The sequence below is a fragment of the Ziziphus jujuba genome, chromosome 1 (genome assembly GCF_031755915.1).
Source record: "Ziziphus jujuba cultivar Dongzao chromosome 1, ASM3175591v1".
In the NCBI taxonomy this organism is placed as follows: Eukaryota; Viridiplantae; Streptophyta; class Magnoliopsida; order Rosales; family Rhamnaceae; genus Ziziphus; species Ziziphus jujuba.
The window spans coordinates 14169041-14196500 of NC_083379.1; the positions used below are offsets into that span (position 1 = coordinate 14169041).

The window sequence follows — 27460 nt, forward strand, 5'->3', positions numbered from 1 at the left end:
TACATCAAAAAAAGAAAAAAAAATTATCACTTGACCAAAAAACTTAAATTCTTACTAAATTTATCTTATCCAATCAGGCCATTGGAGTGATCTCATTCTTTTTCTCGAAGTTCTATTTTTTTCTTTGTACTACCGTCAACTCAACGGGCACCCCCAGTAACTGTTAAATTTCAATTTAGAATCATTTATCCCTGTTGCTTTTGTCACAATGCATTTGTCGTGTCCCACTAACAAACTATAATGTTCTTGTTCAAATTAATATAATATAAAATTGTAGTTTCACAATTTTCTTAATTCATAATTTTCTATTTAAGTGCACTTCACAACCCTTTAATATAAAAAAAAAAGTTAATTTTGAAGTTTTTGTATTTTTTTTCTTTTTACATTTGATATCATTTTGAATTTCAAAAAGTTAGCATTTTAATGACAAATTGTTAAATATTAACGGAATTTGTTAAATTCATTCATTTTTTATCTTAAAATCTTTTTTTTTTATGTTTATTTGTCCACTAAATATTAAATATTTGTTATTAATTTATTGACTTAAAAATAATTTGTCCATTAAAATTATTTTTTATTATTTTATGAGTTAAAAATAAAAATGAAAATCTAAGATAAGCAGAACACCATTTTTAATCTTAAATTTTTTTCTTTTTGTTTTTATGTTTGTTTGTTCACTAAATATTTGTTACTATTTTATTGACTTAAAAATAATTTGTCCACTAAATTATTTGTTATTATTTTATTGACTTAAAATTAAAAATTCTATTTTAATGAGAAACTCTTAAATATTAACGGAATTTGTTAAATTCATCCATTTTTTTTTTAATCTTAAATTCTATTTTTTTTAATGTTTATTTGTCCACTAATTATTGAGTTCTGGGGTGTAATGAAGCTAATGGAGCTTCTCATCTTTTGTGTAACTACTTTGTTTTAGGATGAGTTAACCGGAATAGAGGGTGTTAGCCAAGAGGTCAAATATGCTCTTACCTTATGTTTGGATTAAAATTAAAAAAAAAAAAATTGATAAGTTTGGTAGGTAAGGAAAAGGAAAAGAAAGTTTTTATTAATAATTGTTGTTTGGATGATTAATAAATAAAACCGAAAAGAAATGATATGAACAACAATAATTTTTTTTATACAATAATAAAAGTTAATTTTGGGATATCAACAAAAATTTATTAACAGATTTTCCTTTTTATTCTTTTACTGTCAATTTTATACTATGTTTGAATTGATGTAATAAAAGAGAATAGAAAGGAAATGATTTAAATCCTTTGTTTGAATGGTCAAAATGAGATGGAAAGAAAATGAAAGGGAAGGAAAAGAAAAAACTTAGTTCTCTTATTAAAGTTTGTTTTCTTTTCAGAATTGATAAAAAATGAATATAAATTAAATAACTTGTAATAATTTTTTAATATCCAAAATTATCCTTATTATTACTTTACGAAAATATTTACTATCTTTCATGTCTTTTCATTCATTAATCATCTAAATAACAATTATAAACAAATATTTTCCTTTCTTTTTCTCAGTAAACATTTTCTTTCTTTTTCTTTTTCCCCTTTAATCCAAACACAGTGATACAAGGAAAACAAAGCTAGTCGAAATAAAAATAAAAAATAAAAAATGAAAAATAAAAATCAATTCTATCATTTTCTTGTCTTTTCCTTTCCTTTTTAACTTCATTTTAACAATCTAAACTATGAATTTAAATCATTTTCTTTCTATCCTCCCGTATGCCTTTAATCCAAACTGTTGGGTATTTTTTCCAACACTATGTCTCTAAATGATATCGGTGTGCCACCTTAAAAATTAGAATATTTTTTTGAAAATTAAAATAAATAAATAAATTTTTGTGCAACAATCTTACAAATATCAAACGTTTATATTAAAATTGCCGAGACTAAAACAATTTAAAGATTTTTAATGCGTAAAGAAATAGGAATTAATAAAATGAAACTCATTTAAATAAAAGAGTAGTGATAAGACAAGGATAAAAGTAAAACTTGCCAAAAAATAAAATTATAAAAAAAAGTAATGAGATTCTAGATATATTTATAGAGAGATTTTAAAATAAGATTTTCATTTTGAAATTTTAAGAGTACCACTATATATCACCATCCTATATGACAGTGAGCTCGATGTTTACATGGCTGTCTATGAAGCTTTTACATTTTACAAGTGAAAAACACGATAATTAATAAGTAAAAATGATTGTGCATCTGGCTTAATTGGTTCTGGTCTCAAAAAAAAAAAAAAAATATGAAGCTTTTACATTTTACAAGTGAAAAACACGATAATTAATGAGTAAAAATGATTGTGCATCTCGCTTAATTGGTTCTGGTCTCAAAAAAAAAAAAAAAAAAAAAAACAAAGATGCCTCCCTCGCTTTCTCCCTCTCTTTTCTTGCAAAATAGCATTATAGATTCAAAGGTTTTTTTTTTATTTAATGAAACATATTCGAAGGTTTTGATATAATTAAAAAAAAAAAAAGATTCAAAGGATTTGATTATTATGATTGTGATTGAAACGGAGCTTTAAATCTACAAAATGCAAAAGTAATTTTTTCTATTGCTTGAAACCTACTAAAACATCAAATAGGGAAACGGTGTCCCCAATTCTCAGGTTGATTAAGATAAAGTCTTGATTCTTTTATTTTCTTTTATCAATCTCTATCTTTTCTTTCAATTTATTGATTTGCATTGCCGTATATTGTATTATAAGTTTTAATTTTTGTTATCTTTTTACTTTTTTTTAATACTTTAAAGTGTATTTTTTAGTTTTTTGTTTTATTTTGTTTTTATATTTCATGTGTATCAAAATATTGTAGAGAATTAGATGTCAACAACAAAAGAAGATATTTCTGATATGAATGATGAAGAATATGAGGATGGACAAGAGATTCAAAAGAACTTAGATTATAGAAGCACCTGAAGTTGGGATGTGTTTTGACTCATTGGAGAACCTCTTTTTGTATTATAAGAAATATGGGAAACAAGAAGGTTTCAAAGTTACAAGGAAAACAACACACTCAAATGATAATTTCAAGTTTGTTTGTTTTTCTTCTTGTTCTCGAGCAAGAAAATCAATGGCTAAAAAACGAAATTACCTTATTTTGTATCCATTGACAATAATAGATTTTACTCCATTGATAAAATGACCTTAATGCTACTGTGTTTGGAGATAGGAAATGTAAGATCAATTATTAACAAACGGGCCGATCACTCTTCCAAGCTCATGAGGGTTCTTTTAAAAATACATAATATATTTTTTACACGTTCAAATTTTGGAAATTTTTTTAAAAAACATCCAGATATTGAAAGATTAATATTGGAATTAACATTAACCAGATTTAAAAAAAAAATGAATTAATAAGAAAAAAAAGAAAAATGAATTAAAAGAAAAATGAAGAAAATATGATTGATATTAGGGGTGGCCAAAAACCAAACTGGACCGACCAAATGGACATATTTGGTTTGGGTTGGATTGGTTTAATTTATTAATCAGTTTGGTTCGATTAAATATATAAAAAAACTGAAACGGTCAGTTCAGGTTGCGGGTTGAATGAAATTTTACCCAACCCAATCCGCACCACACCAATCATCAATTAAACTAACATTTTATTTTACTTTTATATATAAATATAGTATATAATTATAAAATAAAACTATTAAAAGTTATTTTTATTAACATTTTATAAGCCCAAAAGTTTCCTCAAGATTTTGTAAGCCCAAAACTTTGTAAGCCCAATCCCCTTTCATTGAAGCCCTAGGAGCAGCAGCAGCAGTGCACTCGTCTCTTCTCCTCTCAAGCAAGCAGTAGCCATCCTAACCAGTTTGGTTTTTGCACAGCAGTTGGGATTTTGCACAGTAGTTCAATCTCTTCTCCTTTCCAGCAACCAGCACTCATCTCGTCTCTTCTCCTCTCCAGCAGCAGTGCACTCATCTTTTCTCCTCTCCAGCAAGTAGTAGCCATCCTGACCAGTTTGGTTTTTGCATAGCAGTTCGGTCTTTTCTCATTTCCAGCAACCAGCACTTGTCTCATCTTTTCTCCTCTCCAGCAGCTAGCAGTCAAGCATGGCACCACCACTCGTCTCTTCTCCTCTCCACCAACAAGCAAGAGTTTCATCGCCAACCAATAGCAACACCACCACCTACGACGCCTAATCCCATCGGCCGATCCACCACTTGAGAAGCCACCAAGCAACCCCGCATCAGCCCAAACCATTAACCTATCCCAAACCGACCAATGACCATCGGTTTGGTTCGGTTTCGGATTGAACGTGATGATCGGTTTAGTTCGGTTTCGTATCCAATCCAAACCAAGTTGGTCAGTTTGGTTAAAAAAAGCCCATAAAACCGAACCGACCCTCACCGAGCCCACCCTTAATTGATATGAAGGGGGGAAAATTGGTTTTAAAATATGGAAAATGAAAAGGAAAAAAAAAATTATGAGTATATATAAAACTATAAAATAAAATGTAAGAAAAATAAAAGACACACCACTGACAATAGGAAAATAAAGAAAAAATACGAGAAGAATGCAACAATTTCTTCCTTTCTATTATTTCATTTTTCCACCGTCCCAAACATAGCCTAACTTAAAATGAAGCAATTTCTTAATTTGTAAAAATTAAAAAGAAATAAAAATTTAAGCACTGCAAAGTTCAACATAATAATTAATTAAAATATTCAAAAGTTTTTATTAAAGGTAAAACTATTACAATATAAAAATGTACAAAATAATAAATGTACATGTTAAGAATTGCAATGATAAATAAATAGAATTATTGTGCAAAAATCTTACTAATTCAAATGATTGTATTAAAATTGCAGAGAATAAAACAATTCAAAGATTTTTTAATGCCTAAAAAATTAGGACTTAATAAAATGAAACTCAATTAAATAAAAGAGTAGAAATTTAGATAAATGACAAGATAAGGATAAAAGTAAAACTTGCTGAAAATTCTAGATATTTGTAAAGAGATTTTAAAATAAGATTTCCATGTCGGAATTTTAAAAGTACAATTATATTTCATCAGTAGTGATCGTCACCATCCTACATAGCAGTGAATCCAATATTTACATGGTTGTCTATGTGGTTGTATATTTTATAAGTGGAAAATCATATTAATTAATGATAATTAATGAGTAAAAATGATTTTCCCTCCTGCTTAATTAGTTTTGGTCTAAAAAAAAAAAAATTTGATTCCTCCCTTGCTTTTCTCTCTCTTTTCTTGCAAAATACCATTACAGATTCGAAGTTTTTTTTTTTTTTTAATGAAACAAATTCAAAAGGTTTAATATAATTAAAAAAAAAAAAAAAAGAGAGATTCAAATGGTGTTATTATTATGATTGTGATTGAAACAGAGCTTTAAATCTACGAAATGCAAAAGTAATTTCCTCTATTACTTAAAACCTACCAAAACATCAAACAGTGAAACAGTGTCCCCAATTCTTAGGTCGATTAAGGTAAAGTCTTAAATCTTAATTCTTTTATCAATCTCTATCTTTTCCTTCAATTTATTGATTTGCATTGCTGTATATTGTCTTATAAGTTTTCATTTTTGTTTTCTTTTTACCTTTTTTTAATACTTTAAAGCATATTTTTTTAATAAATTAGTTTTTTGTTTTATTTTGTTTTTATGTTGTTTCATGTGTATCAAAATGTTGTAGAGAATCATATGTCAACAACAAAAGAAGATATGTCTTATGAGAGTGATGAAGAATATGAGGATGGACAAGAGATTCAAAAGAATTTAGATTGTAATGGGACTATAGAAGCACCTAAAGTTTGGATGCATTTTGACTCATTGGAGAACCTCTTTTTGTATTATAAAAAATATGGGAAACAAAAAGGTTTCGGAGTTACAAGGAAAACAACACGCTCAAATGATAATTTAAAGTTTGTTTGTTTTTCTTATTCTCCAGCAAGAAAATCAAGAACTAAAAAATAAAATTACCTTATTCTGAATCTATTGACAAGATAGAGTGAAAAGCAAAGCTTAATGCTACTATATCTGGAGATAGGAAATGTAAGATCAATTCCATTGTACTTGAGCATAATCATGATTTGAGTTCTCAAAAGTCAAGATTTTATTCATGTAAAATGGAAATAAGTAAAGGTGCACAAAGAGGACTTGAATTGAATGATGAAGCTGGAATTTGTGTGGCAAAGAACTCTCAATCATTCGTTGTAGAAGCCGATGGTCATGATAATGTTCCATTCTTGAAGAAAGATTGTAAAAATTACATTGATAAGATACGAAGATCATGACTTGGTGTTAGAGATGCTGAAGCAATTCAAAATTATTTTGTTCGAATGCAAGTGAAAAACTCAAGCTTTTTTTATATAATAGATGTGAATAACAAAGCTCGAATTAGAAATTTATTTTGGGCAAATGCAAGGAGTAGGATAGCGTATGAAGAATTTGACGTTGTGGTTACATTTGACACAACATACTTGACCAATAAATATGACGTGCCCTTTTCACATTTTGTAGGTGTGAACCACCATGGACAATCAATTTTATTTAGATGTGGATTATTATCAAATGAGGATATTGCTACATTTATTTGGTTGTTTAGTACATGGGTAGCATGTATGTCTAGATGTGCACCAAAAGCCATAATAACAGACCAAGATAATTCAATGAAAAATGCAATTGAGGTTGTCTTTCCTAACAATAAGCATCATTGGTGTCTACTACATATAATAAAAAAGATGCCAGAAAAGCTAAGGAGTTATAAAATATATGAGCAGATTAAAAATGTCTTGCATAATGTTGTCTATGATTCGTTGGAAGAAGAAGAATTTGAAAAGAAATGGGGGCAGATCATTAATCAGTTCAATATTCATGATAATATTTGGTTGGGTAATTTGCATAAAAAGAGACATCGATGAGTTCCTGCTTTTGTAAAGGACACATTTATTGGCTAGCATGTCAACTACACAATGCAGTGGAAGTATGAATGCATTCTTTATTAACTATGTAAACTCAAAGGCAACATTGAAGCAATTCATTGAGCAATATGATAATGCTTTGGGAAGCAAGGTTGAAAAGGAATTTTGTGCTAACTTTCAATCTTTTAGTACTTGGGTTCCATGTGTAGCACTTTTTGAAATAGAAAAGCAATTTCAAAGTGCATATACTAATTCAAAATTTAAAGAATTTAAAAAAGAGTTGACTGTGAAGCTATATTGTGAAGTTTTTTGTGTTGATGCAGTACATGGTTTATTTAATGTGGTTGAGATTATTTTTATTGAAGATAGAAGTAAAGTAGCTCATTTCACTACTTGTTTGGATAAAGAGAAATATGAGATTAATATGCTTGTTGATTGTTTGAATTTAAAGGGATTTTATGCAAGCATTCTTTATCAGTTCTTATCAAATTACAAATCAAATAAGTTCCACAAAAGTATATTTTAGCATAGTAGAGGAAAAATCTCAAAAGGTCGCATGCAAAGGTTAAAGTTGCTTATGATATTTGGAAAGGGGACCATGAAGCTCAACGTTATCATAAGTCATAAAAGAAGTTAGATAATGTTGCTAATTTGGCAGTTATTTTTTATGAAAATTGTGCAATATTATTAAATATGATAGATGAATTTTAATCAAAAGTAAGCAAAAGTGAAGCATTTTTAGAGAGTAATCCTTCAACTAATACCACAGGGGGCTGTAGCTAATGTTTCTTCTCATAATGATTGTGAAATCAAAGAAGTACATAGTCCTTTTGAAGACATGGGCATCCTCCCAAAAATAGAAATGTCTCTAAAGTTGAGAAATTTGTTTGCCAAATGAAAAAATATGATGATAAAAAAAATCTTGTTTTTGGCCAAAAAAATGTCCGTGAATTATGAAAAAAATCCTAACTTATGATTTGAATCATCTTATAAGAATCTAGGTAACTCAACTCCAATTTTATGTTTATATTTTTATAAAATAAGCTTCATTTTGTACTCAGCTTACATTGATAAAATTGCATTTTTTGTTTGGCAGGACATGTTAATGAAGTGTTGATGAGAAGCAAAAGAATTAGTTTATAAGTTTTTATTTATTTGAAACAGTTGGATGTAAATGTGTGAACTTTTAATTTGTATCATAATGTTATATACTGGATTGGCACAGTTTGTCATTTTGAATCATTATCCATAGTTTTTTCAAGTCAATATTTCTAGCAAGATTTTCACTTCTAATGAAGATTTATAAATTTGATAATATTTTGTTGTTTATGCATAAGTTTATATTCTGAGTATGCTCTCTGTAATTTATAAAAGTACAAAAATTTTGCTAGCAATTTCACGTAAAACTGTTCATTTTTATTAATACATATAAAATTCTTTACATTCACAAGTTCAAAATAAAACATTCAATGGGGTCCTTATATAAGTGCCTTTACATGCAGTGTTACAAATATCAAAACACAAGTCCAATCATTTGTTGTCATATATTTTTCTCCATGTCATTTGTATAGCTGCATACTTTAGAACATCTTTATGGTCATCTTCTCTAATCTCTTCTAAATATCAAAAATTCCAAATCTTCAAGCTTGTTCATGTTGTTTGTTCTCCATAATAGTAATGAAGTGCATCACTCCCATAAATGCTATTTGTTTGGCTAAAACATTTTACAATCCTGCAACCATAGTTTGATTAAAAAGAATAAAGAATAAAACTAAAATCATAGGTGAAATTTCTAGCTCTAATTTGTTGAAGGTTCATATAAAATAACTTCTAGTTTTCAATTACAATTACAATACTATAGATAAAATGATACCATATTCCAAAATAATCTCTCTCTCTCTTTCTATATATATATATATATACATACATCATTGAGACAACAAATTAAACATACAAGTTTTCTAGCTAAAGTTAGTGTCCTTTTGTAGCAGTTATTAACACTAAGTAAGAATGGTAAAGACTTCAAAAGATGATAAATAATTTGAAAGATAAACATAATTAGCAAAAGTATTGCGATAACCATGTTAAAGATCGTAAATACCCACGGAGCAACTATAGATGCACCAATCCAACTTGTCATGTGGAATGATTCTATGATGGTCAAAAAAATAAAAAATAAAAATAAAAATCTATAAGGGTGCTCATAATCATGCAAGACCTTAAACTAATCGTCCAGCCACAATTGGATCCACATTTTCATATGATGATATGTATGAGATGGGTGAAAACATTGGAACTTGTTTAAAGTTGAAGGTAGATCAGTTTGGACAAATATTCAATGTACAAATTATACTTATCTGTAGTATTAGATTTTGAGGACAATTCTTTTCTGCCTTCTCAACCTCTTATTGAGAGGTTTACCTCTCTTTGGTTTTGTCAAAAAGTAATAGCAAACTTAGATATCAATATAACTTAACCATATGACTTCTCCATTTTGGCAATTACTAATTTTTATACCAAGTGTCACACTTCCCCTTTAAATAAATGAAATCAATATTTATCATTTAAAACAATTTTAAAAGCTTATGCGTATGGATACGGTTAAGTGTAAAAGATTAGAATACCGTTAGATCAATTTAAAAAAGGGAGAGAACAATTTGTCTACCTTTACAGAAAGATCTATCATTAGTGGATGAGTTGTAGCTCAGAATCTCTATCATATAGGATTTGCATAATAAGATAACAGCACATAACATCACATATCAAAAGAAAAATCCTGAACAAATCCCCTTTTCTCTAAAAAAAAGAAATCAAAATTTTTATTATGATATTGGGTAAACTGTGTAAGTGATTATAAGAATAGAGCTTTTCATTTAATTAAAAAAAAATATTCTTACTTTTTCATTATTTGATTTCATCAATACTAATATAATTAGCACAAACCTATATCAAATTGATCTACAAATCTACTGACACAAAAAAATGAATAAATAAAATAAAATAAAATAAAAAGCCATTACCTTTTCTACAATTCTCAAATGTGCTAAAAACCCTTTGGTAAGTAACCCATCAACGCTTCCCTTATACAATGTAAACACACTAATCAACCCCTAAATTGTTTTTTACAAGTTAGATTGGGTAAGAGATAAAACAAATAATAATGGTGACGAACAAATATGAGAAGGAGAAAAACAAAATGGTAGAGAGAGCTCAAATAAGAAAACAAGAAAAATCTATGAAGTTTCACAGAAGAGATGGGAGAGAGAGATTGGTCAATAAAGAAGATCTTAACTATTGTCACCACTAGTCATAAATATCATTTTTGAAATTTTAATGCGCCTAGAGTTGTGTTTTTTTTCTTCCTTCAATGCCAGGTGAAAACCCTCCAAGATTGATAAGAAAACAAATTCTATTTTGAACGATGAATGTATGATAAAGGCAAATTATCTTCTATCTTCAAATCAAGCAATTATTCTCAAATGAAACTTTTCAAATGAAACTTTCTTTTAATTTTTTGAATCAAATTTGAAAAATGGCTACAAATTATCATTAATACAATTAATATTCCAAGCCAAAAGGAAATTACGAATATGGCCTTATTCAAACCTTTATTCAAAGGAATAATTATTACTTTTAAAAATAAATTATTAGTCTTATTCAAGATCTTAATTTACCCCATAATCAAAAATACATTCAGGCCTTTAATTACTCAAATTATCATCCAAAATTATAATTAATAATAATAATAATAATAATAATAATAATAATAATGGAAAAAATAGGGAGCTCAAACACAAACACAATATAAGGAAAAATGATTGTATATGATTTCTATTATTTTATCTCATAATGTAATCTTATTCAGCAAAAAGCCAAAAGAAAAAAAATAGGTTTTTAAAGATGTTTTTTTCTTTTTTTTTGGGTCTAATTTCTTTGTAAATTAAATTGGTTCCATTATTTTAAATTTCTAATTTGTTGCATTATTTTCAATTTGTATGGGATAAAATATTTAATTATGTGATGACTAAAATCATTTGATGGGAACCATTGGAGACAATTTTCATGGGATGCTGCTTAACGGATTAAATAGTGTGACATAATAAATTGACCTATGATGCCTAAGCTAGCATAGATGAAAAAGTTTAGATTATAAGAAGATCCGAATCTAAAGGACTGAAAATCTCATTAAAGTCACCATATGACCCATATCATTAATGTTCAATAAATTATATACGGTTTTTAGTGAATGGAAACTGTTTTGGGTAAATCTGGATCTGATACATCCGGTGTGGACATCTCACACACACCACTTTTAAGATTTTTTTTTTTTTAAAAAAAAAAACCCATCTTTCAGCACAGTCCAAAAATTTAATCTTTGACAGATTTGGGTGGGGTCCACACGAAATTTATTAAGCCAATTTAAAGATGGAACTTAACCCAAAATGACGATATTATCCTTGATAATTTGTACACCATATAAAAAAAAAAAAGTGTGCAGGCTAGAGTCCAGAAACTAAGAACGAAAGGGACTAGTCAGTGGGCTTTGTGACCCCATGGCCATGTCCTTTTTTCAGTCAAACCCTAGTCAAAGTGACCTCTGTAACACATTGTGCCCTTTTCATGTCCTAGCTAGGACGATTGAGAAATTTTTTATTTTTTTATTTTTTAAAAAAAGAAATGTTGCTGATGTGGCAGTCAGCTTTAAATGTCCTGGACTTTTTAAAAGACGAAATTGACATTTGTATTTTCCCAAAAGGACAAGACTGTCCTTTTCAGAGGAAACATCAAACATTCATTTTTTTATTTTTTTGGTTGGCTGGGATGGTATGGTAAATTTATAGAAAGCGTAAGGTTTGTTTTGACATGAGGAAATTATTTTATTGTTATTTAATTTTGTTAAGGTATATGGAAATTATCTTATTATTGTTGCATGGTAGCATGGTATTCTTGAGAGACTAAAAACAAATGATTAGGATTCTTGCTCATATGTTTAGCATTCTAATGTAGATTTCTTGTACATGATCTTCTCTAAGTGATAATTTATAAAAATAAAAAAATCACCTTTTTGTGCATATCCAAGCTGGATCTTGCATGCATGTTTTCATTATTAGGCTACAATCACCTTTTTTTTTATTTCAAAATTTTTTGCTGCAATTTAATATGCACAAAAGTGGTTTTCAACTATCAAGTGGAATAAAATTATAGATTCATGTATAGATATATTTGATGCTGAATATTTGAATTGGGAATTATTGTTTATGAAAACATGTGATTTGCTAGGGAATTGTCCCACATCAATATAAAACTGTACACTTAATATTATTTTTAAAAAAATAATATAGCAAAGTTAATTGCTTATATAGTAATGTATTTCCAAATTAATGCATATGCTTGGAAATATCATTCATCGAATTCAAACAAAAGATTTTTTAATTCATTTTCAAATTTGTTATTAGTCTTTATTTATTTATTACTTTAGAATATCTATTATTAGAAATATTACATGTTTTTTTTTTTTATCTTTTATTGTTCTTCATTTATTATTTTTTAAGAATATCTAATATATGTAAAGATTTTTTGTTTTTGAAGAATTACATTTGCAAATTTTAAAATTTTTTTCGAACTTATTAGAAAAATAATAATCAAATTAAACAATTTTTTAAAAATTTTATTAAATAGTTTGTTTAGAAATGCTTGCATTTTGCACTTTGAACTATAGAATTTGCAGTTTGCACTTTCTATTTAGTATGCTAACACAATGACCAACAATGTAAGTAATTTGCGAGTTCAAGGTGTAAAATGTTAGAAAAAAAAAATTTAAGGTACAAAATGCCAATTAAAGTTTAGAATACAACAATATCAATTTTCCTATTTGTTTTTTCAGCTGGCTACTAAAGTTCAAAATAAAACAAAATTATCAAATGAACTTTCTGATCTCAAAAGAGGTTAGTTTAATCGGTAAATCACCTATATCTATATTTGAAAAATTATAAATTCAAAACATAAGAATAAAGGAAATTATTGTAATTAATTAAAAAAAGAAAAAAAAAAAAAAGAAGTGAACTTTCTAACTCTCATCATCTACACATTTGAAGATGACAAAGCAGGACTTAATTGATTATGCAAAACTATATATATATATATATATATAGGAATAAATAATAAGATATTCGTCAATATTGCTAGCTTCTTGCATATATATACTTGGCACACAATATATATAACTTATCCATGCAGCAAAAAGGAACTAGTCCTAACCCTCAACATGTAATTAATTAATTAGCCTTTGAAATTTACCATATACTCAAGTATTTAGAAAATAATATCATGAAAACAAAAACAACATTGATGGAGTTTACTAAGTTCGATCACTACTAGCTAATTAATTTTAGATTGAAAACTAATATTATTCTAGATGAAACATAATGTACTGGGATCCAAACATGTACATTTATTACTAAAGAATCCAATTCACATATATTATTGTAAATAATACATTTGAAATAAAAATAAAAAAGAAAGGTCATCGATCACCATACATCATGTTATCCACCACACACCCCCTCCCCCCCTCCCAAAAAAAAAAAAAAAAAAAAAGACTCTTGAAGAAAGCCAAGAAGCAGTATCCAAAGCATGATCATCAAATCCGTTAGCCATAACACGCTCAGCATATTATATTAAAATAAAGGTCTATTAACTGATGGGTTTCTATCTAGCTAATATGTATGTTTTTTTTTTTTTTTTTTTTGGGGTAATTTAGCTAATATATATGTTGTTGACCTTGAAATCGACAAAAAAAAAATTTGACCGCAGAAAGCTCCCTACTGGTGAAATACATGCAAATTTTTTGATTTCTTGGATTGATCTGTTGATAAATTTGAATCCATTAGTTAGGGATTCATGGGTTGATACTAGTTTTTTTTTTTTTTTTTTGTTTTTAGTAAATATGTTGTTTTTCATGTTGAATGAGGAAATGAAAAGAATATTACATACTAAAACAAATATAAACAAAAAAGAAATAATGTTTTTTTGGATGCGCATTAGATTAAAATTTTCTTCGTTTATAAGTACATGTAAAAAAACTTATCTATCTGGCCCCCATCGCCTAATTTCCAATTATATGTAAATTTGATAATATAAGCTTTGAATTATATGTAAATATTCTATGTTAGGCTAGGAGATGATTTATATATTATACATAGAGATTCCCAGGAACTTTTACTTACAATGAATAGCTACAATTCTAAAGCGGGTATGATGATTGGTGTGCTAGACCACGTGTAGGGGCAATGGTACTTAATGCTTTCACTCTTTTTAGTAACAGTAAAGAAACTCATATACATATATATATATATATATATATATTTTTTTTTTCCATCTCTCACTGCCTGTAAAATTTTTTGGGGTTTGTTGATATGTCAGTTTGAAGGGATTTGCTTGGACTTTTCTTATAATGCTACTCTCTCTCTCTCTCTCTCTCTCTCTCTCTCTCTCATGGTTAATTTTTTCCCTCACTTCCTGGATTAGTAGGGCAGTGCTTTAAATAAGTAGATTTAGATTTCATCTTCAAGCTTTCAAGATTTTTTAAGGATATTGTATGTGTGCAAAACCAATCTTTAATTGAAAAGCTAATTAAATCTTGAAAAAGAAGGGAAAAAAAAGTGTGGAATAGAAAGAGAAAGAAAATGATATATATATATATATATATATGTATGGTAGAGGTACAGTGAGCTTAATTATATATAATATATACATATAACCAAAACTAAGAAACTGCAAAAACCCAGTTAGCTAGCTTAAGCCAGTGAGTTTTAGAGTTACTAAACCTCGTTATACATCTATATATTTTTGCCCTTTATTAGCAATTTTCTTGTATATTTGACTGGTTTTGAACATCAAATCAGAGCCTCAAAAAGGTGATCAGAAGGGCAGAGATAAGGACCTCTCCTCTACTATACCTAGAAAACAATTTTCCCTTCTTCTCTTCCTCTTCATGCTTTTCTGCCACCATTAAGTTCTTTAGGGACTCATTCATCTTTCTCTTGTCTCTCTCTTTCATATATATGCGATTGTATTTTTGCATGCACATATATATGTTTGATGTCTTTGATAGAGTGGTAACAGTAATATATAGTGTAATGAGAGACTATAGAAAAGGAAACTGGACAGTAAGTGAGACAATGATTCTGATAGAGGCAAAGAAGATGGATGATGAGAGAAGATTAATGAAAAGAATTAGTAGTAGTAGCAGTAATAATGGTGACCAAAATACACATGATCAAAGTAGTAGCAGATCAGGAAAACCAGCAGAGCTGAGATGGAAATGGGTGGAGGATTACTGTTGGAGAAAAGGCTGTATGAGGAGCCAAAACCAATGCAATGACAAATGGGATAATCTCATGAGGGATTACAAGAAAGTTAGAGACTATGAGAGGAAATTAGTAGATGAAGGATCTTCCTATTGGAATATTGAAAAGAATGAAAGGAAAGAGAGGAATTTGCCTACAAATATGTTGCCCCAGATATATGAAGCACTTGTTGAAGTTGTGGAGAAGAAAGCTCAACAGAGGGTTAATGTAATGGCTTTGACTGCTACTACTACTACTACTGGTGGTGGTGGTACTACTTCATCAGTGATCGTAGTGCCCAGTTCATCACCGAGTCCCAATGTTCTTAGTTATGTTCATCATCATCAGCTATCTCTTCCTACTCCTATTCCTTCTCCATTGATGCCTCCTCCTCTAATGCTTCAACATCATCACATCTCAGCTCCTCCATCAATGGCTGCTGCTGCTGCTGCTTTGCCTCTCCCATCTCCACATATTGCAGCTGCTCCAATATTACCTGCCTCCCAAACACAGCAGCCTCTTTCTCTCCCTTATTCACACCCATTGCCCACAGTAGGTACTCTCTCTCTCTCTCTCTCTCTCTCTCTCTCTCTCTATGTGTCTCTCTCTGTATTAAAATCATATTTGCTTTAAGTATTAGTGATTAATCAGCAAATTCTGACAAAACCCAATTTTTAGTTTCATCATATATATGAATTACATAATCCAATTTATTATTGTATGGTTAACCATTTGTTAAAAGCCCTTATTTTTCTCTTCTAGTGGTAGTACTTTGTTAGATGTACATGAAAACAATTTTTGATACGTATATTTTCCAAAATTTGAAAGAATTAATAATGGAAAATGTCTCTGGTTGATTTTGGTTTCCATTTTTTTTTTTTTTGGGTTATTTTTTTTGGAGATGTGTGATAGTTCAGATTCTGATACAAGTGAGCCTTCAAAGTCACCAGCAAAAAGGAGGAGAAGAGGGGGTGGAGGTGGAGGTGGAGAGGGAACAAGCACTGGCACTGCTAGTGCAGCAACAACCACAACAGCAAGTGATGATCAACAAGTGGGGAGTGCTATCTCCAGAAGTGCTTCCATCATTGCTGAAGCACTTGAAGCCTGTGAGGAGAGAGAAGATAGAAGGCACAGAGATGTTCTGAGTCTGCATGACAGAAAGATCAAGATTGAGGAATCTAAGGCTGAGATCAACAGGCTTGGCATTAATGGTCTTGTTGATGCTATTAACAACCTTGCAAATTCTATCCAAGCTTTGGCTTCGCAAAAGAACAACAACCAATCAGCTCCAAAATAAAACTCATATCAATATTTAAATTTTAATCATTATCAGCAAATTAAAAATAATTCTCTTCTAATTTTTATAATCCTCCCTATTTGGTTAATGCTTTATTTGTGTACATAATTCATAAATATTAAACTTTTATGCTCGTCTTCTATATTCCCAAGTTATTGGATTCAATTTCTCTAATTTTAGCATGATATTCCATTTCCTTTGATGCCAAACAAGTATTTTCCCAAACCTTTTTTTATTTTGGGTTCTTGAAAAGACATTTCAATGGAAAGAATATGGGAATGATGATTGGGGAGCGTGGAATACAAACTCCAAGGGAGCGAGTGTGGGTTTAACTTGTCATTTATGAGGTAGAAAATGTTGTCACCAAGTTCTGAGCACAAAAGCAGAAGAGAAGGCAGGTTGTGCAGCAGAAAACACAGAAGGCAAATTGCAAAACCAGAAGACTGGTCAAAGGCGACCGGTCAATGATATCTCTGAGAGACTGGAAGAGAGGGGGGGGCGCAGGGGGGTGGTGGAAGGGGGTTGGAATTACGAAAATACCATCTTGTTTTTTGGTGGCACTCTCTGGTGAAAGGCTGCTGTAAAAGTTGGTCCTCCTCCCTCTATCCTTTTTTTATGTAACACTGTGAGAGTGAGAGGTCATTATTGGCTAATTTTTGTAGCCTCTAATTTGCAATATTTAATTTAATTTTATTTTTTTCTGACAAAAAGGGTCTGATATGGTTTTTGCCTTTTCTCTTTTGAGAGTGTTCGCAGAGAGCCTTGATATAATGGCCCATTTCATAGCTTTTTATAATTTTTCCAGCCTTTTTTTAAATACTGAAATTGCTCTTTTCCTGCTTTCCTTTTTCTTTCCAAAAAACCAAGAAATTGAGTATTCCACTATTCCTTCTTGTATTCATCTGTTTTTGTTTTCTTTATTTCTTCTTAGGCTTAGAGGTTGAATACATCTATATTTATAATTCTGTAAATATGATCAAAGTTTTCAAATTCTGTCTTTGCCTTTTTGATTGGAGACTCAAATACCTTATTAATCTATATGTCAGCACCTAGTTCAATTAATTAAAACATCATGTATCCTACTCGTCAATAGAACTTAATTTAATTTGGTGAAGTCCATGCTTGTTCTTGAATATTACCAATTGCCAAACTCAAACATCTGCCAAAGTTCAGTTCACTTCCATGTGTGACTACGATTTATAAAACTACATATTGACAGAGCTTGTGTAGTCCTTTTTCCAAAGTAAAGTGACAAATAATGCAATCTTATTTTATTGGTTAGGTTTGAGCTAGCTTTATTCTTATATATATTTTTTATTCACTTAAATATTTTGCTACCTATAATTTAATTTTTATTACATATTATTTGTCATATTATTTAATAAATAAATTAATAAAAATTGTTATTTATATCATTATTTTAAAATATATAAAAAATTAAAAAGAACTAATATAGATCAATAATTAATAGGGCTTTTGGAATCAGCATGCATCTTGTAGTTTCAACTTTTTTTTTTTTCCACTTTATTACATATTATTTTACTAAAACACTATTTGAAGTTAGTAAACGGTGTAAGATTACTTTAAAACTTTTATATTGTGACTTTTAAATTTTTAAATTATATTAATTGTAACATACTCTTTAATCCTATTATAAGAATTGGAAATCTTCTCCCGTATGATGCACATGTACCTTCTATCGACGAGCGATATGAAGGTTTTAGATTGATAAAGTAATGCTTAGATATTTCAGAGGGTATTATTACTAATTGAATACTAGAAGGGATAGATTGCAAGTGTTAAAAATTTAAGAGTAATGGTGCCAAAAAAACCTTAATTAACATATAAATATATTTATGATTTGAATAAAAAGAATGATTAGCACAAGAATTGTCTGGCCATGGATGATAATAATAATAATAATAATAAAATATTTATCCAATATATTAGACAGATTGAAGGTGGTGTATTCAAATAACATTTCAACTATAAAAAAAAAAAAGAAAAAAAAAGGTATTTCAGCCTTTTTTTTATTAAAAAAAATAATATTTACAACTACTACAATTTTTTTTTAATTTTTTTTTAATTTTTTTATTTTTTTTATAAATAGGTAAATACTAGTATTATTATTGTTAATATCATTTTTAAGGTGATCCGTTTTAAAAGCAATAATACCGGGTCAAGACATATTAAAGCTCCTTATCATATAAATGTTAAATCCCCAAGCAATTCTTTTTTCCATGATAAACAAAGTTTAGTTTAACAAAAACCAAAGTCACATATAGAAAAAAAAATAAATAAAAAAATCAAGAAATCTAAAATGGGTGATCAGAGGGCAGAATGTGAGCGAGTGTTCAAGAAGTTCGATGAAAATGGTGATGGTAAAATTTCATGCTCGGAACTTGGTGCTGCTTTGAAGGAACTTGGTTCTGCTTCTGAAGACGAAGTTAAGAAAAGGATGGCTGAGATTGATAAAGATGGTGATGGTTTTATTTCATTGGATGAGTTATTTGCTTTCCAATCTGCCAACCCTGGATTGATGGAAAAAGTTTTTAAGAAAATTTAATATATATATATATATATATATATATTAAAATGTTCCTAACAAGTATTAAATATTTGTTTTCATCAAGCCGAGAGAGTTTTTTTTTTTTTTTTTTTTGGATATAAATTTATTTGATTTTACAATCGTGTATGTGTGGCGTACGTTGTCTTTTGCCTGTAATACAATGTAACAAAGATTTGTGGTTAAAGACGAATTGTTTGCTTCTTTTTTTCTTTCTTCTTTTAGTGATGATATCAATATTTGATAATTATTAATATGTGGAGATAGATTATGTGAAATATCATGCGTATTTTTCAATTTGCATATAAAGTCATAGGATTTGGCTTATCACCTAATTTAACCTTTACAATCCAATATCAACTAATAAATAAATAAAATGACTAAGATTTATTCTTAATTTTTCTTTTTGTTCTTAATTTTAAAAACTTTTAACATTATCTGATTGGATGATGTGTTGGAAGATTATTTCCTAACCTTTTTTATATTGATCTTGAACCTTTATGAGATTGATCTTTGAATCGGTTGGAAACCTTATAAAAATTCAATTACATTTAATTCATATTAAGTTTTGGTTTATATCAAATAATAAGTAAGGTTTTTTGAGTAATTGAACGTGGTAACTCTCTTCCAATGACAAAATTGAAAAACAGTCTTCATTTTTAAAATTTTTATAATTCTTACTATATTTTGACAAAAATACTTTTTCCAAGACTTTTAACTCTTTTGAAAAATATGAGAGTGTACTCTTTTTCTTATTTTTTTTGTACACCTTTAAGAAATTTTGTTTTTAAGATATAGCTTGATAATATAGTTGATTTTTAATTTTTCTCGAAATTATATATAATTTGTTTATATTAAATACGTATTAGTACTTTCTTAAATTAGTTAGATATAAAATTAAAACATAAAATTGAACTCAATCTCAATTTTTTTTTTTAAAGTTTTTAGTTGTTTAAGATGTCTAATTATAGTTATCATTAACTAACTATTTAATAAATTATTCCTATTATTAACAAACATTTTATATAAGTAAGTTACATATATGGGTTTCAAAAAAAAAAAAAAAGTGTAAGTAACATATAGTTGGATAAAAATAATAAAAACATTAAAATTAAAACTAAACATGTTACCAATACCAAATGATATCAAATTTTTTAAAGTGTTTTGATAGAGCATCAGTAAGGGCATTTAGACAAGTTGAGACTTTAGTTGGTCATTAATGTCCTACTTTTTAAAACTTATGGTCAATTTTGCTGATGAATGCTTCAATAACAAAATTCAAAAAAGGTGAAAATAAAAATTCTGAATTAGAACTTTAATTAGAAATATAAAAATTTTAAAAATAGAGAAAAAAGAAAAAAAGAATTCTTGAACAGTTGTAAATAAATAAATAAGTTTATATATGAAATAAATAATTAATATATATATATATTAAAAAAAAAAAGTTGGATTCATCATCCAAGAGGGGCAAATAAGGTTGCGTCTGAGATAGCACAACAATTCCGTTGGCCAAGCAAAGCAGCAGCCATGAAAAGCGCTTCCTGTTCAATTCTTGGAACTCTGCGCTTCTCAACCACCATCCACCGTAACAACGCTCACTTGTACGCATTGCCCAGAAACAAACTCGCTCTCTTTCCTCCATTTCGCTCCACTTTCTTCACAAACTTCAAATTCCATAGAAAACATCTCCACTTCAATCGCTCCACCGCTTTTCCCTCACTTTCCATCCCGACCCACCACGACCAAAAACCAGCTCGGGAACCCGCCCTTCTCCTTGAGGTTGAAGGGTAATCAAATTTATTCTCATTCTGTTCCCTTATTATTGTATTTTTATTTTTGTTTTTGTTTTTCTCCTTTTTTGTCTACTCTGTTTATGGGATGTTGTTTTTTTTTTTTGCCTTTTTTTAAATGTGTATTATTTTACTTATTTATTGGATTTCTGTTATTTATTTATTTATTTATTGTCACTGCATAAGATTTATGGGTATTTTCTTTCCAAAGCTTACATGAGGTTGCTTTACTGCACGATACTGTATATTTAGAGCACTGTTTTTTAATCCTAATGATGCACTTTGATCATATTGGCACACTTTGTTTTGTTTTGTTTTTTAAAGTTCTTACTTAATTCAACTGAGTTTTTTTAATTCTCAATCATTTGGCGGTCGGCTATACGACCCTATCAATATGTGACGCAGTTTTAAAGTGGCTGTCAATCCAACGAAGTCGTTCGGATAAAACTTTTTTTATTTTTTATTTTTTTATTTTATAAATTGGGTAGGGGGAATTTTATCACCAGGGGTCTTGAACCTATGGCTCGGGTTGTCACCAGTCATGTAGGCAGACTGGTTCAGCATATATATATATATATATATATATAGACATTCAGCATATATGTAGAAAAGGGGCTATTCCTAAGCATAGTGAAGTCCTGTAGGCAGACTGATTTAGTCAAACCATCATTCTAGGTTACAAGTCTTGTTGAGTGAACATAAATCACTTTGCAAACTTATCAACCCACCTAGTTATATGTTAGTAGCTTGGTATTTTGATTGAACATGATTCTGTTTGCATGCTTCTTTAGAAGCATGATGTTTCTATGGAAAGCCTTCAACCATGTTCATTGAGTCTTCTCATATTCTGTACTAAAAGTGCAATCTTTGGGTTTGTTTTTCTCCAATATGATTTAATTAATTTTGTTACTTTACACTTCTAAGTGATTGCAAATGAAATAAAATAAACAAGCAAAACATGTTATTTAATCTGGTTTCATTTTTCTACTTAATATTTTTAGTCTGATATTTTACATGTGACATGAATATTGTAATTCTTAGACTAGAAGAATCCTGATACTTTGATAAGTAACCTTGTTTTACCTGATCCTTTTACTGCTCCACTTACAACCATTGTTCAGATGACATGCTATGAATAAAGGTGTGGTTTCTACACATTTAAGAGGGTCAAAATATCTTCCAAAAGTAGATATAATACTTGGATTCTTATCCTCAAACCACTACCTTTCCAGAGGCTGGCGAGACATGTCCCTGAGAAGTTGATGAATGTTAGTCATGGAACTTAGAAGACTAGATTTTACATCCTTGATAATTACGAAGTTTCTCTCTTTTGTTGATTTTGAAGTACCTTCGACATATATTGGTTTTGTTTGAAGGTCTAACCGTAATGGATTTTATTCTTTCAGGGTCCTTATTGATGCTTATCGTCTTGGCAATCGGCAAGCCTTTAATGTAGGTGGGATAGACACTTAATCATGTTTTTGTTTAAAAAAGGACTTAATATTTCTTAGGATATGTTTACATGGTTTAATAGACCAGCTTGTTTTTATTACTTTCAGCTTTCCAAAAGCTTGGGCTGGACTGTGCAAACTGGTCACAACCAGTTTATTTAGACCTTTCAAGGTATGAATCAATTAAGAGCCAAGTTTGCCAATTTACCTGGATTGTTTTGGTTGGTATATAATCTTCGGAATTAGACTTCCTGAACTATGAAATTAGTACTTGCTGAGTCTAGTCTTTCTTCAGTTGCTTTTTTCCAAAACATGTCTGGCTTGTTTCTACTTCTAATACTTCAAGTTGCTTCCATTATAATTTCATGATGATTATCATCTGGGTCACGAAATTTACTCTTCTTTTCCATAGAATCATCTTTCTGTCATTTCTTTACATATTTGTATTTTATTCTCTATGGACCAATCTCCTATGGGTGAATCATGTTACATCTTATACATGTTTAAGTCCCCTGTTTCTAACTCTTAAGGCTTTGCTCCTTCATTTTCACTACTGATGTTTCTTAGTTGTATAGTTTCTATTTCTATATGTCAATTTTACTCTGAGAAATAGTCCTTTGACCTATGATATTAATGATATGTGCACATTATTTTCTCTGGATTTGTGTTCAAATAGTTTCGTTTATGATTTTAAAGTTTGTGATTATCTTGATTGAGATTTAACAATTATGAAATGGTTTCTATGAAGCACTTTATTATTCATTTTCAGGAAAAGTGCTGGTGATGAGGAGAGGATGCTGATTTTGTATTTCAATCGGGTAATTTTTTCTTCCATTGATGTTATAAAATATTAATAGCTTCTGGACGTCCCTTATTGTCTAAATCTATTTGATGCTTTGTAGATTGGTTGGCCTACTTCATTGCCCACCACTGAAAAAGAATCATTTGTAAAATCAGTTTTACGAGAAAAGGTAGTGTTCTATATGAAACAAATAAATGGTATAATATCTAGTTATTCCTATTTTGTGGTAATGCATTATAATTTATGAAAATTTAATTTCCCAACATACATTTGACATTTTCCTCAATGCAATGCCAAAGTCTATTATTATATCACAAAATTGTTAATGTTTGATTGAGAGATGACTTCTTCTCTTATCAAAATTGATTTCTTGGATTGTTTAAACAAAATCAATGTTACTGTATTGATCAAACAATTTTTTTTCTTTCGCCCTTCAACAAATGAAAATATAAGCTTCTTATAATTGGTTTGGCAGAAAAATGCTCTAGATGAATTTTTGGTTTCAACAAGTTCACCTTTACGACCTGGAGTTGAAGAGTGAGTTGTCTCATACTGTTAGTTTATGTTATTTGTTGTATGATCAATTTACTCAGATTTATTAGTTATTTAACAGCATGAAATAAATCATGTTTAAAAGTCTGGTTTGAAGTTTTTAATTGCAAGTTCTGATTTTAATTTGATTGTTTTTGTGTGTGTGTGTGTGTGTGTGTGTGTTTCCGCACTTTATTGTTTTGGAAATCATTCTCCAAGTATTAGTAGTATATGATGTTCAACTATGTTTAGATGTCCTTATAAATTATATAAATCTTTTTACAGGGCTAGATGTTGCATAGTTGCTTGAAATGTTACATTATCTAATCTTAGGGGAAAGTTAATTTTCTTTAAACAAGCAGATAAGTAACAAAGGAGAAGCTGATCAATAGTACAAGATCACTTTGGTCTGCGCTATTATGAACTTAGAATATGTTTTTGTGATCTATATTCAATACCATATACTGAAATCAAGTTGCCAGGCCCAGGTTTGACTGACCTGATAAAGGATAGACTGAGGTCAGCTGAACTTTACATGAGCAGAGTTTAAAGATTTAAAATCAGAGTTTGAAGTCTGCATCCTATTATCTGCAATAGGACGTTGACGTCCAGCATTATCCGAGTGACAACGCTCAGTAGAATAAGATTATATATATGTATATTATATTTTCTGAGTCACCTACCATTATGTGTCTATTTACATATATTTTCATTTTCCTTGCTGCACATGATAGCTTAAATAAATGCCATGCTTAGAACGCTAATTATTCTTGGTTCCAAATTTTGGTTTTGATTCTCTAAAATTTTCAGAGAGCTTTTATTAAAAGCAGCTCTTAGGAAAATGAAGTAAGATCACATGGTCCTTTCTGTATTCAATCACTGGCATTCTAAGACTTTCTACTATAGAAAGAACATGAAATGGATGATTGCTGTCGGAATTCAAGACTATCAAATTATTTCTTTCCTTAAATTTTTTTGCTTAGTGTGTAATAAAGAACAAAAATCATTGCTGGTGATTGAGCAAAAAATTTTTTGCTTTCTTGGTGCACACTGACAATTTTCATTGTTTCTTGCTGATATTATATTCTCTTGCTTTCATCTTTGTTGCTTAGTATTTACCAGCCATGTATTGAACTTGACTTTGGTAGTTAGAATTCACTATAATGGTCAATAACAAGAAGAATTACCCACCTTTTTGCTTTCTACTTTTCCCTTTAATTTCCAGTTGTTAAACTTCTATTTGTGTTTTCGGTTTGCAGATTTATTGATGATGCATACAGTGAAGGAATACCTGTGATCATATTGACTGCCTACAGTAAAAGTGGGGAGAAAATTGCCAGGTAGTTTAACATGCTGTAGTTGTGGATTCATGATATGCAGATATAAATGTACTATAATTTGAAGAGTTTGGATCTATTTATATATGTTAAACTGCTCAGATATCTGAGGAAAAATTACATGGGGACCCCTAGGTTTTGCTAAAATTACGTAGACCTCCCTTTGATTGTAGCCGATTACAACAAGCTCCCTTTGAACTGATGAGATTTGAAAAGTCTAAAATTACTATTTTTTCCATTTTAATATTAACTATGCATTTTTATAATGCGCAAGCTTTTGAATAAAACAAATGTAGACTACTATCCAATTTGACAATGCAAAATAGTAAACTTATAATATTTTTATGGGTCATATTAGTCCACTTACAAAAGAATGGGCAATTTTTAGTATTTAGAAAAGCTAATTGCTCTACAAATAAGGTTTCTTTGACTAGCTCAATAGTTGGCTAACGAAATGTAGTCCTTGTCTATTCCTTTCTTTTGAAGGACTTGGGGATTTAAATCTATCTATTGTTTAACAGAATGGAAGTTAATACTTATTTTTATCTTTCAAAAAAATGTTAAAGACTTATTACAGAAAAGCTTGGTCGCGAAAGAGTTTCAAAGGTAAAGATCATTGGCAATGAAGAGGTAGAAAAAAGTTTATATGGCCAACTTGCACTTGGTAACGTGTTTTCGAAGGATTTAGATGAGCAACTAGCCATGGAGGCAAAAAAGGCAGGTACATTTTAATTATCCCAAGTTGGTTGAATTGGTTTTATAAGTAATAGACTTTTTTGAATTTACAAATGTTGGGTTGCTAAAGGATGTCATTCTTGCTTTCTATGCCAGTTTCTGCTGAGAAACAAAGGATAGCAAAGAAAGTTGCTTCTATGTTAAAGTTGAGTGTTGATATTGATACTAGCTCATCTGAAAGGTTAGTTTGCTTTCAGTTTGTGCAGTATCTCCACAGTTTCTCTGTTCCTTTCTTTATAATGCTAAGACATACAAACACTGAAAAAATTTTTAACTTATGGCTTATGTCTTTTATATTGCTAACTTTAAACAGTAAGAATTTTTTTTTTCGAATGTTCAACAAAATTGCTGAACTACGAGTTCCACTTAACCTTCACAATCACATGATTGTTTGAACAAGTCATTGAAGTAATAAGTTTTTTAGAAAGTAAGCTTGGTAATCTTTCTACCCCTAACAAGTTATAAGTTCTACCTGTAAATATTATAATCCCTTAAATAAAATTTGGGACTCTGTCACTCTTATATTAAATGAGGTAATCTAGCAATTTTATTCAAAGAGATAACTGTCAGAATTGTATAACTCTGCAGCAGAATTAGAAACATAGTTTATGTACAGTTCAACACTACATGATTTGTGTCCTGCTCATATCAATCTTCATTTTGATGCTTACTTATTTTTAATATATTATTTGCTACCTTATCGAACTTGCTGGTTTACCAGTGGTGATTCCAACTTTGATCTAACTTGTTGAGAGGTATTCAGCTTACAGAAGATTGTAGCTGCACTGCGTGCTGGGGCAGAAAATGCAGGGGTACCCGTCTACAGTTGTGTCCTTATTGCAGGAAGCCAATCTGGAGTGGTTGGAGCTGAGAGAATAGGCATGCCATGTGTTGTGCTGAGAAGTAGGTGAGGCCCTTTTCTAGCACCGTAATTATCTATTATGTGTTATGTTTATCAGCTTATTTATCAAAATATTATTGTCTCACAAATTTCAATAGGGTGATGTTTGGTGTCATAATTTTTATGTCATTGATATCTAAAAGTTGAGTCCCAGTAACTGAAGTTGGTTGAGAACTATAAATATTGGAGCAGGAATGGCATAAAATGATGAAAGTTTATGTTCCTATGAGAAAGAGACCGATATGGTTATCGTCAAGAATGGTGCCAATTTGAGTGGGGTATAATATAGATTAACAACATTGATTATGAATTTTTTGTTTAATGATCCAAGAACTCCCTCTCGATCAAAGGAAAAGTGAGTACTAAACTTGCAGCCTCGTTATTGCCTAGAAGTTGGTCATTGCAAATATTACATGCACATACATGCAATGCAACTGACAAATGCATTACATGTGGCTGCAACTTCTTTTACTATTCTGTTCTTGATGAGCTATAGCTTATTCCTCTCAATTTGTATCTTAGTTTGACATCTAGAGCGGAGTTCCCTTCAGCAAATGCTGTAATGGATGGCTTTGGAGGTGCAGATTTAACAATCTCTAAACTGCGCCAGAAGATATGGTCATGAGATTAACTTGATTCTTTGAGATCTTGTTGCTTAAGTCTATTAGCTTCTGCATGTGATGTATTTGATTACTCTTATAGGCATGTTTTAGGTCGATACAATTCCATAAATACTGCTTTTTCACTATTTTTGTACCATGTCCTTTTTTAAGGTAATTGATAACTGCATTTGGG

General features: G+C 29.6%; 3 protein-coding genes across 7 annotated transcripts; all 3 read left to right on the top strand.

The window, feature by feature from the left end:
- Positions 1-14441: 14441 nt before the first annotated feature.
- Positions 14442-17055, top strand: LOC107418735 (uncharacterized). Of its 5 annotated transcripts, none has more exons than XM_016027453.4 (2): positions 14442-15811; positions 16168-16534. In XM_016027453.4, the coding sequence occupies exons 1-2, from the start codon at positions 14971-14973 to the stop codon at positions 16398-16400; spliced, it is 1074 nt and encodes a 357-aa protein (XP_015882939.3). In that variant the 5' UTR covers positions 14442-14970; the 3' UTR covers positions 16401-16534. The 5 variants fall into 5 exon arrangements, with proteins under 5 accessions (XP_015882939.3, XP_048328260.2, XP_015882925.3 ...); XM_048472303.2 differs by having other exon boundaries at positions 14442-15807; positions 16173-16534; XM_016027439.4 differs by having other exon boundaries at positions 14447-15807; positions 16157-17055.
- Positions 17056-18807: 1752 nt separating this feature from the next.
- LOC107418418 (polcalcin Bra n 2-like) lies at positions 18808-19330 on the top strand. The gene has a single exon (XM_016027120.4). It carries the CDS (start codon positions 18873-18875, stop codon positions 19116-19118), a length of 246 nt encoding a protein of 81 aa, XP_015882606.1. The 5' UTR covers positions 18808-18872; the 3' UTR covers positions 19119-19330.
- A 1232-nt stretch (positions 19331-20562) lies between these two features.
- LOC107418846 (CBBY-like protein) lies at positions 20563-27410 on the top strand. Its single transcript, XM_048465793.2, has 11 exons — positions 20563-20905; positions 22315-22364; positions 22468-22531; positions 23129-23177; positions 23262-23330; positions 23637-23698; positions 24952-25032; positions 25596-25750; positions 25861-25945; positions 26528-26671; positions 27188-27410. Exons 1-11 carry the CDS (start codon positions 20646-20648, stop codon positions 27288-27290), a joined length of 1122 nt encoding a protein of 373 aa, XP_048321750.2. The 5' UTR covers positions 20563-20645; the 3' UTR covers positions 27291-27410.
- The last annotated feature ends 50 nt before the right edge of the window (positions 27411-27460 follow it).